The sequence below is a fragment of the Callionymus lyra genome, chromosome 5 (assembly GCF_982586985.1).
Source record: "Callionymus lyra chromosome 5, fCalLyr1.hap1.1, whole genome shotgun sequence".
Classification (NCBI taxonomy): Eukaryota; Metazoa; Chordata; class Actinopteri; order Syngnathiformes; family Callionymidae; genus Callionymus; species Callionymus lyra.
This window is the reverse complement of record NC_141822.1, coordinates 29,502,768-29,522,218: the sequence shown is the minus strand read 5'-3', so window position 1 is coordinate 29,522,218 and position 19,451 is coordinate 29,502,768. Positions and strand designations below refer to the sequence as shown.

General features: G+C 38.4%; 1 protein-coding gene across 1 annotated transcript in view; it reads right to left on the bottom strand.

Moving 5' to 3' along the window:
• The window catches only part of LOC148080181 (aryl hydrocarbon receptor-like), a 32,899-nt gene extending 14,196 nt beyond the window's left edge, over window positions 1-18,703 (bottom strand). The window contains exons 1-2 of the mRNA XM_087791790.1: window positions 18,305-18,703; window positions 12,304-12,491 (exon numbers count right to left, since the gene is read on the bottom strand). Coding sequence (XP_087647916.1) covers window positions 12,304-12,491; window positions 18,305-18,363 — 247 coding nt within the window. The 5' untranslated portion in view covers window positions 18,364-18,703. The remainder of the gene's footprint in view (window positions 1-12,303; window positions 12,492-18,304) is intronic.
• Window positions 18,704-19,451: the final 748 nt, after the last annotated feature.

Here is a 19,451-nt window from a genome sequence, read left to right as displayed (position 1 = left end):
ACAGTGATAGTCCAATGCTGTTTCTGAAATTCACAAGGTAACTTTTTTTCCTAGAAAAGAATATTGCATTTATGCATTTCGGAATATACATATGCAATAACAATAATAACAATCATAATGACTATGGTTGTAATCTTTTTTAATCATAACTGGGAAAAGTAGAGTTATTTAGAATAGAGAACTAGTCATTTAACCAAAACTAATCTAAGGAAAACAGGTGCCAGCAAATCACAAGATCAACAGTTGTAAGGCCAAACTGACTTCTGAGGAAGAAACTTGAACAGAACCAGACTCTTCTGCTGCAACGCCTTGGATAAAGGGAGAGCATGGGGAAGGGGAATGGGAGGAGACAGGCGATGGAGAGAGGAGGTAGGAGGGAGAGAGAGGAGGACATAGAGAACAGAAGGAGCCGTAGAAGGTTAATGGAGAGATCTTGGATCCGGTGGCACTGCTGAGGAACTTGAAGACGACAGCAGCCATGAGAATCAGAGATGAAAAACCACCAAGACTTTATGTGCATGTGGAGGAAGAGGGATGTGTTGCACGTCTGCAAGGAAGAACTGACAGCAGGTGATCCAGATTTAAACTTGACCGTCAGTGATGATTGGTCTACGGAGGAGCTGTGATTGGACGAGGAAGAGTCTGCAGCGCTGGTCAGATGTTTGAGAAGTGAAAGAGAATGAATGGAACGTAGGGATGCACGCCATTGGAAACAAATGCGATATACGATATTGGTGTCTAGAATTGCGATATTGATATAATGCAATTTCTTTTTTTCTTTCACCTAAAAATGTAATGAGTCTTAAAAAAAGTAAACACAAACAAAAAATACACAAATCAATGTGAATACTTTCAAGCGTAGAAAGGTCCAGATATTTGCATGTCTTGTCTTTTCCATTATTCTGCAAAGAATCATTTTCAAATAGTATCAGCATTGTAAACATTAACATGTTGAGCTTCAAGTTTTGTACCAGCAGAAATAATTTTTTTTAACTTAAACTTTACAGTCTTGACACAAGTTTTATAAGTCTCTGGAATTGCAATTTGTGTAGAAGAAGGCAGTTGATATCCTCAGCAAAAATTGAATTTTTACTCTTACTGTGTCCTTTAAAAGCTTCAAAAAGCCATCGTTACATACTGAATTGAATTAAAAAGTGCATTTTGCGATACAATGCGTAACGAATGCAGTCAGTACTTTGTGTCGTCTTGAGTTTATCGGTTTGTGAGGTTGCCTTCGCTTTCCCATCTTTACCAGAGTCTTCTGTGCAGTTGTTGACTGATATCATGTGTAAAGGTCCTTGTCGTAGTTTCTAAGGTGGCCGTGTAGATTTAAATCCCTGAGGTACCAAGTGTTCTTGTTATAAGTTGCTCGCAGCTTCCATCGGCATTTCACTCCTCGTCTTACGCCATGCTTGTTTACTACACACGCTGTCCGCTGAGGCTTAGTGTGTACTGGTTCTGGCCAATAGCGAAGCGGGATGTAGGGACCACACGCTTTTAAAGTCGCGCCTATTGGGCGGAGTGCGCTTTTAAGAAAAAATCTTGATTTTTCCATTAAATAATTATAAATGATTCTACATGTTTTCGATATGCTTATCGCACGTGCCAATATTGCAATATTTTTTCCATATATCGTGCAGCCCTAATGGAGAGAAAGTCCCAGCTGAGTAAGAGATGAGAGAAGGAAACACAAAAGTCTTTCTGATTGAACTTTCGCTTATAGCTTAATTACAACAATCAAAAAAGATTACAAAACAAACCATAAGTACACTAGAACAATAACTAACAAGAACTATATATAACGATCTCAATGCTTATGAACCACTCATCGATTTTAAATAGATTTATACAGCAGCAAACTTCACCCTGAAGTTACCAACACTAAGTTTAACATGTTGCCTGACTGACTTGAGTAGGTTGGGACCGGTCTGTACAGTCTGCAGTCAGTTATCAGCCAGTCTGTCAACTGGCCGGCTGCTGGTTCTCTGAGCGCAAACTGACACAAGCTCTCAGCGGCAGACAGGTCGGCAGGCAGCCAGTGGACTTGCGTGTCAAGAGTTTATTTAGACAAGAGCGAGGGAGAGGGAGCCTGGAGAGGGAGTAAGGAGAGAGAAGTGTGTGGGGGGGTGAGACGGGTAATAATCAAAGAGGTTTTGTTCAGACCCCAGAGATCATCTCCGCACCAAAGACATTTTCACAGCTGCTTCTTAGCATAAGCAGTGAAGCAGATGTACAAGCATACAAGCATACAAACACAGCAATAGGTCGTATCAAACTGAACATTAGCCATTGATATACATGTTGTTGTGAGTGTGTCTTTATTTAATAGAGAGAGAAAATAAATAATTGTAAAAGACTACAAACTAAAGCTTCCTAATGAAGCCACTGAACATTGAGGTGCGGGTGATCATATTACCAGGTCCAGACCACACTTGGAAATTTGACCACAGTGCAAATACTTATCTTTCATTAAGGAAAATGAAAAAAAGGAAAACATTTTGGGATTGAACAAACCTTGTCTGTCATCTCATTTTACACCTCCATTTAAAAACAACACATTCTATCTTTTCCATTTGGAAACTTTAATCTTTGGAATGAGGAAAATTAATGACGATATTGGCGAGATTAATTCTGGGATTCAATTTTAATCAGCATGCCATCTGTGTACACAAAGACAAAGATAGTCCTGGAAACAATAGTAATTGTATTCAATTATCGGGTGTTTATTTAAATAACCTCAGGCTTACATTAAATTAGAAGTACTTTGTATTTTTAGCGGTAAACTTTACATGTATATACAATGACTGCTGAAGCATATTCATATTAAAACAGGGTAGTATTCTAAAATGTTATATCTTTTCCCATATTACGTTACCAAAGCTGCAAGACTAAACAGCATTTTAACGTAACTTTTAAAGACATTCCAAGGCGTTATTTTATTTATACAATTTCATTCAACCAAACCACTGTGATGTCTTGTAAACATCATTGAAATTCAATACAAAGACGCAGGGAGGTCAGAAAAGGGTATTTCCACATTCCGGCAATAGTAATTTAAAGACCATTGACTCCATTAAAAAAAGAAGACACACATCATGGAGATCCATGATTAGTAAAGAATGATCTTTTTCATAGCTTTAGCTCCAAAACCCTGCATGTGAGAGTCTATCTTTCCCACCAAAATGTTTCAAATATGATCTCAAAGCGATGAGATTTCAAGCCTGAGTTAATGTGTGACTTCAACAACGTTCAGTCGTAATGCCTGCTTATGCAGATGTAACCAGGAAGTATAATAATAATAATAATAATGTCTATTTGTATAGCGCCTTTCTAGACCAGGGTCACAAAGTGCTTTGACAGCCATGCATTCCCCCATTCACACACAAAATCACATACTGATGGGAGTAGGCTGCAACACATGGCGCCAGCTCTGCCATCAGGAGCAAACGGGGTAGTCTTGCTCAGGGACACAACGCCACAAACTTTAATATTTTTAAAATAATAAAATAACTTTACCTGGCCTTAAATTATATGTTAATCAATGAAATACCAAACTAAAAGTGAAAGTACAGTGAATCTATATAGAGCGGCACAGTTTTGAAAATGAATGAGGAAAAATGAAGCAGTTGTAAATCCTAGAATAGAACCAGACAACCTCAAGTTAGTTCAGCTCATAACATTTGATTAATTGTAGAGACAAAGATCTCTTTCTGCAAAATGTTTTATATCCAAGTCTTCTGGAATTAAATCTCACCTAATCCATTGTTCATGTTGTTGATCAGGTTTGGTTGCTGGGTGTGACTGACACTGATATCTTTCACGCCGCATCTATCTGAAACCTTGATTCCTCCCAAAAATAGCAAGAATAGCTAAAAATAATGGAGAAAATGTGGCCATGTGTTGCTCCAATAAGCCTGAACACAAAACATGTGTTAAGATTTTAATATTCGAAGCTCTTATTAAATAAAAGACCAAAAAAATGTTGAAAGAATTTGACACAATTGCATTTATAAATGATCAAAAGCAGCCGCTGAAGTTTTTTCACAGAAAGCCTTTTCTGCTGAGGCATGAAACGATCATTTGTAATGGCTGCTAATTTTAGCCGTCACTTAGGTGAGCTGTAAGTCAACTGAGGGTTAAATTGTCGCTCCACACAGAGGAGCGATTACACAACCACGTTCATTGTTTAGGGCCTCGAGGACAACCGGTGTGCAGACATGTCTGAACCAGCCGGAGGAGGCGCCAGCTCCTCTTTCATCTACTACTGCTAAGGTATGTAAACAAAGAACGTGAAACCATGTATCACGGTGGAAACCTAGAGATGATCAGAGAGACTTCCTTTAATATCATTACATGTATGCACAGAGAGCCATGTTTGGTTTGTGAAAAACATGACATAAACTAACGTCAAATAGCATATGGTATGCCAACTTCACTCATCTTTCTTCGTGGCAAAGATCCCTAACAATTATTAATTTTGATTTCAAAGAGTAAAAATATTCATAGAAATGAGGGCAGCTCTGAATGTAGTGTTACAGGCTTTAACAAAAACTGTGAAAGGCATAAAGACTAGAGTGAGCTGCGGATTACATCAGTTTAGCTCATAACCAGTTTAATGAAAACTACCAGACTTGCACTGAATGAAATTTCCAAATTTGTGGATGTTCTTTAATGTCCCTTTTCTGATCACCTAAAGAAGATACAGATAACAGTAGATGGCATAGAAAAGTACAAAATGACACAAATGGAAATCGAAGGATTGTAACTGTGTTCAGCCCAACACATAGAAGCACATAATGATACCAACATGATGCCTTCAATGACATCCTTCTAGACTCTTATTGGTCCATTTATCCACAGTAGAATACACATTAAATAAATCATAAAGGTATAAAATTGTCGAAAGATTCTTCTCGCAATAATTGGGTTTTAGGCACCTAACACAATCGGAACACTGGCCAGCTCTGAGGATGATAATTAAAGAAATTCTAATTTTCTACTCACTGTAATGTCTAAGAGGTGGGATTATTTTCAGAGTATTCCCTGCGTTTTTGGAGTTATAAGTGCAGAAATGTAAGTACGCATGAAAGTTGCGCACAGCACTCATTTACTTCTTCCTCCTCGTCCAAAAAGACACAATTAAAAATATTCCAAATACCTCCATACTGCTCGTCTGTAGTGTTATCTTGTAATTAAGTTGTTGTTAAAAATGAATCAAGTGTTTTTCCGGGTAAATAGTGTCTGCTTTGACACTGTGGGCTTGCACAACTTTCCTTTTTCCTGAGAGTGTAGCTTGTTAACTATGAGCCAACTAAGCATGTAGCTAGCTTTCACTAAAAACAAGCCTAAAAAAATAGTTGTTGTTTTTTTTAAACAATCCCTAATGTCGAGGTTTCATTATAAGAGACATTGAGACATTACAGAGATGCAGCATGGAAGCATTTGGATGTTTGTCTTTTTGGACGAAGAAAATTGAGCCCCGTTTGTGACCATCATATGGATATAGATTTCTGGCTGTAACTTCAAAAAAGAAAAAATTACTCCCAAGGGTGAGGGTGTGTAGAAAATTAGAATTTTAATGTGAACTATCACTTTCGCAGTTATGAAATATTAAAAAAAACAACTTTATTACCAATACATATACATACTCTCGTGACATCAAAAAGTAATGTTTGATTAAATGTCGCAATGTTTTTAGATCCCAAGGTTCTACATAATCCTCTGCATATATATTGCTGGTTGTCGAGGAGATTTGTTTAGGTATATCCAAATTCACTTCTCGTAGTTGAGGGTTAACCCCATCAAAAACACTAATAGACACCATGGATAAGATAGTGATGAGCAACTACAAGCGATGTCGCTGCAGCATCTCTCCAAACAATCTGGTAGCGTTGTTATGATCCAGTGATTGTTGCATTTCCACTTGTGTAAACTCTCATTCAGGAGAAAGGCGGTGCCTACTGCCAGTCATTTTCCACTTCCCTGTCATTAATGCTGAGGGGGAGTCCAGAAATGTTTCTCAGAGAAAACTAAAGAAATATTGTTCATTATTTCAACAGGTTCAGTAAAAAAAACTCACTGTATATTCATTAAAAAACTTCAGTGAAGGATAACCGACAAGATATCAGAGTCGGGAGTTACAGGTTGATATGAAACTGTTATTGTGTGTAGATCAATCAAAAGAAATGCTTCTCATTATAGCAATGTCAGCAATAACCTAAACCTAAGTTACATCGACCAACCACTACAGTCGGAACTGCAATGATAACATTATTGCAGCTTACAAAGAATCATTTAAGGAATATCATTTTAATTCATTGAGAATAAGCTTCTCACATGACATAGTATCTGTGTGTGAAGTTGGTTTACATTTTCGATTATAAAATTGGTGTATACAAATGTATATTGTGACGAAAGTTTAAAAAGCAAAACACAATAAAAATGATTGATGCTATCTCTTCTTTCAGGGGTGTGACTCTATCTGGCGCCAGCATTGGCAGGTTAAGAAGTAAGGACACACCTATCTGTTGGCCCAGAGCCCTGACTTTCTCTGATAGACTTGACTTCCTTCAAGACACTGCAGAAGGATTAGTACACATGATTTACAGGTTTCGTCTGGTGAAGCTTCAAATCCTCCAAAGCAATAGTCAGTTATGTACTGCAGTAGTAACCATGTAATATCACTTTAGTTCATCATCTGTGTATCTAGTTGAATCATTTGTAACTATTCTAGAAATAATTTATTTTTAAAGTGCCTTTGGTTAGCAGTCTCCGACAATGACTTGACGGATCGTCAGAAGCTCTCCCATTGCCTTGAGAAGCTTAGATGTTGAGGTGGCAATGAAGCCTCGATGACCGACCTCAACCGAGGCACCTGGTCACGCCAGCTGTGTTGCTCTGCCTCAGCTGCTATGTCTGCATATTTCAGGTGTTTGGGTTCATATGCTTCCCCAACTGCTGCCTCCCATGGTACAGTGAGTTCAACAATGAACACCGCTATCTTGGAGGTTGACAACAAGACCAGGTCTGGCTTGAGACTAGTTGTAATGATCTGAGGTGGAAAGATGAGCTTCTGGCCTATATCAACATGCATCATCCAGTCCCGGACAGGGTCTAGAAGGGTTGGTTCCATTCTTGAAGATTGCTTTTCTGGGAGTTGTCCTACTCACACAAAGGGGATGGTGTTTTTGTGTCTAGGTACTGGGGGACGGAGGGCACTGTTGGTAGTTCTCCTTCCTTCCAGGATAATCGCCAGTTGTTTCAGGACGTTTGTGTTTCCAAGTGTAGCGGCCCTATAACAACCTGGTTTTTGCAGCAGGTGGGGATGTGACTTAGTGTTGCAGGGGTTTGACAGAGTGCACAAGAAGGATCTTCTCCAAACCATTGGTTTCGTTCCTCGGTGTGGGAAGAACATCGTAGGTGGCTCGGGAGATGAAGCTGATTTGGCTTCTTTCCATTTCCCAAAGATCCTTCCATGTCAGCTTGTGGTGCTCTTTATTTAGACTCAGTCAGGGTCATGTTCAGCCTTGATATATTTAAACTTGTGATGCTAGTGATGGGCAGTTCCATACAAGCAGTTGTTGCTGATGCAACGCGAGAGGCCAAACCACTTTTTGATATATGAACTTACTGTTATATCCAGCTTTTGAACTTTGTCCAAATCATTGACAACACGAGATCTTGGGGATCTCGTACACTGTTAGAGGCCTCATCAGGTGTGGGAGCAATCCAATCTGCAGGCATCACAGTTTCAACCCTGACAGAGAGCGAGGTCTTCGCTATTGGGGAGATGGTACATCCAGCCATTATTCCTACTTCCAAAGATTGCCATGATGTTGTATATTCTGCTGTTTTGACACAGAATTGCAGATCTTGAAAGTTGTGGGACGGAACCAAATTGGGCGGCTAGATCTAGGAATAAAAACGTGCAGGTCTCTTCCTTCCCTTTTGGCTTATTGGATTTGGTGACATATCATGCTTGTATGCTCCAAGTATCCTAATAAAACAGGTATTCCAGCTTTCTGCAAGATGTGTCAATTAAGTTGTTTGGCTTCAGGTAAATTATCATTTTTCCCTTTAACGTTCAACAGGTTGATCTGTCGGAATTGATCAATGTTTGAGGCATCCTTCTCCTTAGGGGACTCCACCAACTCTTTGCCACACCTTTGGGATGGTTTGCTTGGTCCGTATGACTTTTATCTGTCTCCACAGAAACCTTAAGATGCTTGGGGAGTCATCCAGCTGGTGTTCTGGTTGAGGTATTGGTGGCGTATTTGGTGGTATTCCCTTCTGTTCAAATCTTTGGCTGTCCTATAAGTGGTTTTCAGGTGGTCTTACAACTCCCTCTATGGCACCTTAATTGACCCGCGGTTCTCCTTTGTTAGGAGGCCTTTCACAAATCAGAAGGGGTCCTTGTAGAATGATGTCCTCGCCCTTTCCTTACATCCTGAGGTTTTCAGCTCTCCACAGTCTTCCCAGGCGTCCCTTCAGGTCTGTTTGCAGGAGGTCAATTCCCACTCTTCCATTGTTTCCTCAAGTTCCTTTTCTCTTTGACAAGTTGTTCGATTTATTTTCTGCCTTTTAACTTGGGAGGGGTTGTTGGTGGCCTGTCCTTTCCTGTCCAGTTTTGTTCCAGATCGTTCTGCTCCATAGGTGTAGATCAGATCTCCCATTTTCTCCAGTTTCTTTTCCACTGTTCTTCTCATTCCAACTAGGATCTTGAACAGGTCTGCATCGATTGTTGCCCACTCTTTCTTGCTGCTGGACTTAGGCCACTTCACACTAGGTCTGTGGCCTTGCATGTTCTTCTCCAAAGCAGGTTGTGAGTGGCTTGGTTCCAAATTTACTGATGTTGTGCTTGAATTACTTTCCTCCTCTGGGGTATTGATGCTCAGTGGACTGTGGGACACCATAGTGGGTAAAACATCTATTGACACAAACTGAATTGAACTTTAGACAAGATTTTAATTTATTGTTGCTCAGTGAAGTAGAGTTGGCTTCATAAGTAAAAATAAGTAATACATATTTCTAGTCAACTTTTTAGAGAGATTCTCAACTTAACCATGGTAAAAAGTGATCCTGAACTATCTATGGGACTAAATAATTGACTACAAACCAAACACTTTTGAGGGTTATTGGGTTTAAACTGAGGAAGCCCGACGAAAAAACCAATTCTACTCTGCGGAGACATCGGATCACTGGAAAAACATCTGGAAAACGCATGAGGAAAGGGGGGGAAGGGCAGACAGAGACTAAAGTAACAAAAGAGAGGAGTGTGTACAGTACATGTGTACTTGTGTGAGTGTGTGTTTCCTGAGGCCCTGCAGAGGAGGGACAAGCTATTATAAGACCACAAATGATGGCTCTCCGAAGTCAGAACTGTGTGACGGAGCTTGGAAGGGATGAAGACTTCACTTGACAAACCCAAACAAATCCTCTCCGGAAAATAAATGTCCACCACTTCACCACTCTACAGTAGGAAACAGAGATGTGCTACATCACACACCAATAAACTGTATATTACAAGCTGTTCTTTCTCCCACTGGGTAAGAGACCTACTGGCAAATGTATCCGCAGAAGTCCAAGAGAAGATTTCGATGAACAGTTGGACAAAAATGACACATTGTCATTTGACAACGTTAAATCTTACATTTAAAAACATTTATTTTTTAAACGACCCAAGCAACTCCTATGCGAGTTCTACCTGCTTATGATGGCGCTCAATCTACTTTCACATTCTATACAATTAAAATATATATATTAAGAAACAAATGTGGTTCAGGAAATAAGAATTTCTCCTTCAAGTTAAGGAGAGATAAGATTAGTTTTCCAGCCTTAAATGTTTTGAAGTCCAGTCTACTGAAATGGTCAGTAAAGAAGAGTTTCTGAGGTTGATAATGAGGGGGGTCTCGTTCAGACCGTGCTCACTGCTGTGAACAATGGCATCGTTGTTAGTGTTAACCATGGGATTGAACCCTCCAGCTTTTCCCATCAAGACGAAGACTTTGGCCGAGGAAAACGAGACAGGGACCAGAGGAAAAGTACAGAGCACCCTTTTCTCCACTAGCTCCTACAAGATCCACTCAACTGCTGGGTCTTTGTTCGCTGTCAAACATTTCTAGAAAATTAAGTATCTGAAGCTCAGGCTGTGGAGACAGTCTGCCTGCAAACGTTGGCTCTGAATGAGATAATGAGCCTGGAATGTGATCGCAGGGATTATTGCTTGCTTTGCCCAAGTTGGAATTTAGTCTTAATATTTGAAGTTTAATTAAATTATCGTCTCAAACTTATTTTAGATAATTGTTTTAGATTAAGCTAAATGAAGAAAACTATGTAGCACTGACAGTGGTACTCGAGTTGTCGTGTCAGGACCCACAAAGTGGGTCACAAAGCCTTTTACAGTGGGTTGCAGGCCTTTGCCTGGGTAAAAAAGGGTGATTGGCTTTTATTCTTAATGGAATAAGTGTGTACATGCTGTAAAAAGTGATAAAGATTTTATTATTCACTTTAGTAAGACTACCGAACATATATATGACTTATTCAGCCCAAAAAAGGTTTACCCAAAATGTACCTTCTGATTAGTTAATTATAACATGATATCATAGTTTATATCAGGTTCCAACCACTGTTTTCTCTTTCAATATATTAAAAAAATGATGGACAGATGGACAGATGGTCTGAAACCTAGACAAGTTGAGAACCACTTCTCCTTTAGGCCTTTATTTAACACAGGAAATGAATAATCTTAATCTATTTAGAAGACTCTGGGACGTTGTATATAATAGTAACTGGAGTGTCTGCAGTTACAGAATATAAACATTTCCAGTGTTTATTTGATGGCCTTTGTAGAAATGCATAGCATATACTGTAGGTACACAGTGTTCTTCCTTCTGTTTACTAAAATATTTCTTATATGTGTTCTGTCATGTCTAGCACTATTAGGTCTCTCTGCATATATACAGTTAGCCAAGGGGCGGAACAGATATGTGCCCCCAGCTGCCCAGCACGCCTTTCAATCTTTAAATAGAAGCAGCTAGACAATGAGAGGAACTGGAATAACCTTCTCCCGCCATGTTTAACATCCACCAGAGATAAAAACACAATATTTAATATTTTCAAAATATGTTTACAATTTACTCTGTAAACCCTCTTGTGACCTTTTAATGAACCTATATAAATACAATGTTAAGTGTTTATTAAAATACAAATTAAAGAAAGGTATTATTATTTATTTATGTTGTTAGCTTGATTTTGTTCTATCTTTCTTAAATAATTTTTTTATTTATATCAAAGGTTTTGAATTAGACTGCAGTCTCTGCCATTTTGGTATTGCAGTCATGAGGCATAGTTGAAACTGTGAAACCACATTTATTGAGTTGAGGCTACGCTGGCCACTTCAACTTGTCAGTCCAGTTGACTGTTCTTTCACTTAGCAAATTCAAAACTTGAAAAAATTCTATCCATACTAAACTTTTACAGAATTTATTTTAGTTTTTTGTCTTTCAAATCATATTTTATTTATATCAGATTTCTATGATGGTTTATACTTCAGAAAAATAAAATAACATCAAATAAGATGTCTTTATTTACATTTAACATGCAAATACTCACATCGTTTGTTACTTTCTTCATAGCAAATTTACTTCTGGCTGCTAGAACACTGAAATCCCACAAAATCCTGGCGATGACTAAGGATGAAAGGATACATTTGACTTCAACAGCTCTTAACTCGTGCAACAGACAAAGATAATTCTGCATAAAGGGCACCAAAGCAACCCAAGACATTCACTTCAGAATCTTGGTTTAACAAATACCAGGTCAGGCTCTACTAAATGGTAAATGGCTCTTACTTATATAGCACTTTTCTATTGTTATTTTACACTAAGTTACACATTCACCCATTCACACACACAATCACACACTGATGGGAGTAGGCTGTGACGCAACGCACCAGCTCAACCATCAGGAGCAATAAGGGTAAAGAGTCTTGCTCAGGGACCCAACACCACAATCTTGTCCGGAACTGGGATTGAATCCACAACTTTTCAGGCCACAAGCCAACCAGTCTACCATCTGAGATATGACGGCCACTATTTATTCATTTTATGGATCAATGTTACAAGCTGGTACATTAGGGGCAGGAAGTGTTTGGCGGCCAGTGGCTTGAGTGTGCTTAGGGTTGCACAAACAAAGTTATCTGAGAGCCCATAAGATCATACTTTAACTGCTAAGAAGCGTCTAACGCCCAGTCTACAGACAAAAAGCATTTTTAAATGAAGATGGACTAGATGCTTTGTAACTTACCGTTGAAGAACGTCTTGGCTTTAAGGTACCCCACGCTCAGACGGAGGACAGAAAGCTTGTCAAGTCTCGATCGAACATCATCAGGGAAGGGAAGCAAGCTAGTGAGTTTGTCAAGCTCCCCGTTTAGTCGGTCACGATGGCGTTTGGACGGGTTGGATTTAACTCCATCATGAGGTGGGGGCTTAGGTCTGTAATTAAAACAAATAATTACATATATTACTTTGATGAAAACAGAGAACATTGCCATTACCTAATTATTCATTAGTCAGTATGTCAACATTTAAGTGTATTCAAAATTTGTAAAATAAGTATTGTAAAATAAAATGCTTTGTTAAATTAAGTACAAGTGAAAACTGAGACCATGTTGCTTGGATGTTTTTTTTTATTTGATAAATGAATGGGATTCAAGATAATCTTATTATCTAATGTCATTTTCATTGAAAAATAATCAAATAATAATCTCATTATTGAGGCTTCTCTCATTCACAGTGGAAAATACCAACCGCACCCATTATATCCCCTGAGACAATGAGCATCAGCTCTTGTTGCCAAGCGTCAAGGTGAGCTGCCTGACATCAGATGCCCTCTTAAATAATCAAGTGTCAAATGGTGATACGCCTGCTTTAGTCTAGTAGTGTTATAATGAAAATGTTAAACTATAAATAAACATGTGCTTATTCAGATCCCCCCAAAAATATGTAGTGTATTTCTATCCACACAAAACAACACATACTTAATGGTGGTGGTTTTATGGTAAAACAATGAGTAGATATCATCTATACTGTAACTGCAATTAATATGTCATTTACGGCTTTTACCTAAAACTAGATTTTTCTCGGAGGTCTAATTTCTGTCTGGGGTGTGCTGGATAGAGAACTTTAACTCTCTTAACTCCATGAGTTCAGCCACAATGACAAATTAGAGGAAAGATGATTGTATTTAAATGCCATGTGATTAGACAGCGGTGGAATCTCTAAAAACCATACTAGATCATAGTCTTGAGATTCAAAATTTCAGATGATTTTTTATTCACACACGTTTAAATCATGCTATTTTAATGCTGCCCTTGGTCATCTCAAATCGTGTGTTTTTTTGTTCCAGTATAGTACTCTAATTCTACCACTCTTGGTAGAATATTATGCATGTCAATTGTAAGATTTATAAAATATAAAGTGATCTTCTGAGCCCTAACAAAGTTTGCCACTGCACAGGCCTCAGCATTCTTTTCGGTATATGAATTAAAAAGGTTGATAAATGATTTACTCTATTCATCTATATGTTCCCACAAACAGACAGGTAATGCATTAGCGGAAGAACTAAACCATTCCAATGTTGGGAGTACGATATCTTGCTCAAGGGCATATACAAGTTCCTGTTTCTGCTCTCTCTCAAAGAAAACAGCTGTAGACCTTTTAGGCAAATCAGTTTCAGATGTTAGAGTGAAAAGCTCTCTAGGGAATTCAGGTCAGGTGAGGCCACCGCAGCACGTGAAGGTCTGCATGTTTTTAAGAAATTGGGACTTGAAAGTTGATTAAATAAATGTAGTACAAAGTGTCTCCATGTGCAACAAACCGTTTCTTTTACAGTCCCACTAGCACACATTACACAAAATGCTGGTTTGGTTAACATGCTGTACTTAACAGTGTCCTCCTCAACATTGTGCTGAATGGCTGTTAATAGCATTGTGAATATGACATATAGCATGATGTGTATATTCAATGTGGTTAAACATTTTTTTAATGTTATTCTGCTACAAGAATGGAGGGGAAAAAAGAAGAAGAATGGGGAAGCCCCTTGCCCATCTAAATCTTGATCAGTTTCCAATAATACTTGAGAAAATAACATATCTGACATGGAGGCAAGATTGCTATCACCACATTCCACATTGCCAGAACAATGAGCAGCCAGTGTTGTTGCTCCTGGCGCTATCGCCAGGATCCATCCTGGTAGAGGTGGGGATTTATATAGTGAGTGAGGGCGAGAGAGCTGAAGCTGGACCTGAAGAAACACTCCTATGTAATTACACAAAGCCTCTCTATGTGTAGATCAACACCTATGCAGGACAAAAGAAACTAAATATGTTGATGGCGCCAGTTCCATTATTGGAGTTCTGATAAAGGAAACAGATGAACACATGAGGAAGAAGAAACTGACACCAGGGTCTTGCATAACTACTGGGCTTTATATTAATCATCTCGACTACTCTCAGTATTTCTCTTGCACAATTCAAGCACAAGCATCAGACGCATCCAATAATCCTTTGATGAATTGCCCTCCTGTTGCATTCAGGACTTTTTAAAACACAACAAAATACATTCAAACCTCCATGTGGCTTGCCTGGTGCAGATCTGAGCTCTGTAAAGTAATATTTGTTTGTCATATTCTCAAGGAACAACTGAGCCCCTGCTTTTATAAACTATTGCAAAATACATAAAAGATACATAAACCAGCCTTTGATCACTCGTGGGAAAACCCCTCTTTTCACTCCGTCATAGACATTGTCTCTCACCATGAAACATATTTGTCACCCACTCTTGTGAAAGTAGTTTTGAAAACATTTATAATTGTGGTGATCAGTAGGAGTTTGAGTTTTTAAACCAGAGGAAAAACATCTATCTGTCATTGTTCCTGGAGTGATGAAATGATAAAAAAGGCAATACATCAAAACAAGCAGAGATGGATGTGCAGTGGAGGATGGAAAAGTTGCTTCACGCTGCCACGGTTGTGGTTTTGTTGAAGTCCATAAATACATTTTTCTTGCCAATGTGAATAAGCCAGTCTTGAGGCAGAGCAAAGACCTCTTGACCACATGAAAAGTTTTCACAAAATCTCCAAATTTTTGCTGCTTATTTGCTGGAGTTTGTACAGTGTTAAAGCTTATGGACATACAGTTTTTCGCCAGAGCCTCCAAAGAACACATTATTTTCCCTGTCTCATGCCAGGAGCAAATCCGTTCAGCCACCATCCCAAAACCAGGGGAAACACTTTCCAGAAGTCAAAATCTTGCCGTCTGTGTGTGTCGAGTTATCATGAAATATGGCGATACCTCTAAATCACGATTGGCATGATCACATGTGGTGAGATAAGTCACTCAGGAGGAGTAAACCACTTCTATTTCGCTTCTGGGGAGAAGAAAAAACATCCTAAAGTAGGTGACTGAAAGTCTCGCTTAATCCTACTATAACAATGACCATAAATCTTGAGAATGCCGTGTAAACAAAAATGAAACCCTGCCTGGGGGCAGCGACACAGTCTCCAACTCCAGGCAGACTTTCCTCTCAATAATCTCAAACTCTCTGTGCAAGTTTTTGAGAAAGTTTAAGGTGAGTGAACGCAGCAATGTTACGTAAGCGTTTGCGTGACACAGAACTATGTTAATTTTAGTCGAGGGAGGGAAAAACAACCCCCCTCTAAAAACAGAGACAGAAAGAAAAGACAGGAAAAAAAAGTATGTTGTGGCAGCGGGAGGAGGAGAGGGAATAAAAACACAGCACTAGTCTCAGATTACGACATCCACCCTCACTCCTCCCTCGTGGAAACATTGCGTGAGTGAGCTCTCGCTCCACGTCCTGATTGTGATTAATGCAGGTAGTACCACACAGTCTCAAACCACCATTCTGGCCGAGTGCTGCCCGGGTTCCCTGCTCGGGCCTGTGGTTGTAGATCAAACACTTGAGTCTACGTCCAACTTGTTGAGCCTAAAAAAAATCAATCACAGAGAGCAGAACTTTTTCTTCTTCCCGCCCAGCTCACAAAACCGTCACCGTACAACAATTTCAAGCAAATACATCTCAACTTGAAGTCTTCAATTTGTATGTGTTTGTATCGGACCATTGACATTACCCATGCTGGTCTAGCAGGGAAGATTATTTTGCCAGCCTAAACTGGTAGAACGTCTAACAAAAGATAAACAAAAGGAATTGAGTTCAACACAAGTTGAAAAATACTGTTTACAAAAGCAAAAGCATTGTTCCATTTTTCTTTTTTATAATGAGGCATTTCCTGTTAATAGACTTGTGCAACTTATGTGTTGATTTAAGTGTGTCTTAAATAGATCTCGGACCTCTATTGTATCGTCGGTATGTTTTTGTTTGTACAAACTCTTTTTTTTTAAAAATATATTTACATAAGAAAATGTCTTTAAATGTTTTTCTATCACTAAAATCTTGTTTACCATCACCACACACAAGCATCGAGGTTAGTCACACAGCATCATCAACACGGAAAACTTCACCTCAAAGGGACTTGTGTATTTAGATCTGCTCTCGTAACCTCCCGTTCTGAGATATTAAGACAGGGGAGAACTTTATAAAGTAATAGCTTCAAAACATGGTCATGATAGGGGAGTTTCTGCATCTTGGAGAGAAAGACTTCAACATTTGAAACATGCGAGGAGTCAGGAGAGTTGGGTTTTCAAATTAGTTTAGTTAATAATATTTTTGTGAATTTGGAGAATTAATTATCACTAGTGATTAATAAAGGTATAACATAGATAGTGTTACTATTAAAATACAAACCACAAAGACTGACAAAATGTATATATAATGTTTTAAAAACTATTCAGAAGCTCTCTCACATCACTGTGGTTGAAATGCCACCTGAACAGGGCTTAGGGTCTGTCAGGCAAGCTGCACGGTAGAAGGACCATAAAACCATTTTAATATGTGTGAGTTAGAAATCCCCATTTTCCCACGCTAAAAGCATTCCGTGAAAGCAGGGCAAATGCAGGATTGTGCGTTAAATTGACGCTACAGGAGGAAGGTGCAGAGAAGAGAGGGCATTGAACTGCCTGGGTCAAAACTTGTCATATTGAAAATCACTTTCTTTAGCATGGCTCAAATAGAAATTGCAGACTTTGTGAATAGAGAAAGTACATATTAGCAAAATGAAAAATGGATCAAAGTTTCAATTGCATTCATGTGTACACAATGTGAGAACGTTAATAGATTCTCTCTCCATATGTTTGACTCTCTAACGTCTTCCCTGAGGAAGGCTTGTTTGACAGTCCGCCTCACTGACATGAGCCAGAGCCTTTTGTTTACATTAGCTGATCTGGAATCATATATTACTACAACAAATATTTAAAACAGTATACATTCTAAATCATCATACCTCATGGATGGGGCAGTAAGTCGTGACATAGTTTTTAGAGTTAACTAAAAACATTTAAAGTCACCTTTATATATATTTTAATATATTCACAAACAACTGAAGCTTTAACTGATCATCTTCCATAAAGAGAAGTTGTGTCCTGATAGAACCTTGGAGTGAAATCATTGTTATTAGCATCTTATTACATTTTTCATGTAATATTTTACACTGAATTTCTTTCACATGATTTTCATACAACAGGTTTCAATATATTTTTTAAATTCATCTTCAGATTATAATTACATAATTGTCATAATTTTAAAACTATCAATCACAAGAAAGGTTTGTGTCAAATGATATTATTAGAAAATAATAAAAATACTTGAAATGTAAATAAACTGAAATGTAATATGTATATGGTACTCTATGACGCTTAGGTTGGACTAAAGTTAAAGTACATTTGACATAGTTACCTAGAAAAAAATGCTGTTATGTACTCAGTTACAGATGAGATAAACATCTGTAGTGTTCTTGGTAGGTTGAGTTGTACAGCATTTTTGTAGAACAATACTTCTCTTGTTTCAAGCTAACATAACCTTCATCTACGCAAACAAAAACAACCCAGAGCTAAAATAGACACACAGACAGAGACATTTTTCTTGTTTGCACAGCAACTAAAACGTGCTCTTATTAAATATAATTCACAATCAAATTTCAAGTAAAATGTATTTTAAGATGATTTTTTAAATATTCACAGTTGGGTTTAAAGTAATAACAATTATATTTATTGCATGATATATAATTTATTCGGATATACAAATGTGGGAAACATTGTGAACATGTTTGACGAAATATATTCACATATTAACAACATTTTTTGGGGGGGAAAAGCCTATCGACTTGTACTTACATTTTCTGAACCGGCTTCTTCCGTTTCTTCGCCGCGTAAAGCGCCGTGTTCGACAACATGACAAGAAAGAAGCGAACACGACAAGAAAGTTGACTTCAGAGGATGTTTGTGAGTAGAACCCAAAAGTCCGGGAAAAGTGGTTGAGTCGAAGAACCACCGTTAAAAGAAAAAAAATAAAAAGGTACAATTCCAGAGAAGTCCACGGCGCGCTCGTGTGGAAACGAACTACTTGTCAACTTCCCCACGAGTTATTACACAGTTATTACTGGTCATGGCAACAAACCCAAAGATGCACAACATTCACGTGCATCGAAAAAAGTCCGTTAAAAAATGTAAAAGTCTGGAAAAGATCCTCAGAGAAGTTGTTTTTCCGAGAGCAGTCACCGTTTTGATTTGACAGAGTTGGCGCAGCCGTGTGTAGATGTGCGCGTGCGTGCGACTGTAATACGAGCGCGAGAAGACTTTTAAGGTAGACCGAGTAACGACGAGGTGTCATAGCACAAGTACACTGTAGTTATTGAAGCGACAGAGCGAGGAAATACCTGTCGACCTTAAAAAAGAAGCGTGTTACACGAACAGCCATTTCATTTACAGTAGATACCACTGGTAATAAATAACTATCTAAGGTCACCAAGAACCATTGAAATTACAAAATATTACCTATTTTATGGATACATTTACTTGGGTTATTGACATGTTGTAATAGCGCGGTTTTATAGCGATACTATACGAAAGTTGTAACTAACTTGCAAGAAAACAGTGGTTAAAAAAATGGAAATAACAGTCATAGGAACAATAAGTGAAGAAGTGAAATTCCTCTCCCCAGTATTGTTTCATAATGTAACAATGAAGTTTACACCCAGCAGTGGGCGTCGTTGCTTGGAGTCAGCAGCAAGAGTTTATCAAGTTAAAAAAAATAATCCTGGTTAGTAACTATGACCGAGTTTTACATCCACATTTATCTGAATGTGTAATAACATGATAAAAGTGGTCCTGGAATAACCTGTATGAGGTTTTGGGTGATTTAAAAATCTAAACCTTTCTGCTATTCCCCCCTGCAATGATGAACAGGAGGGGAAACACTCATCGCTTTCAATTTTCTTTCAACACTTTGTTTGTTTAAAATATTTATTCAATATTCAAATAT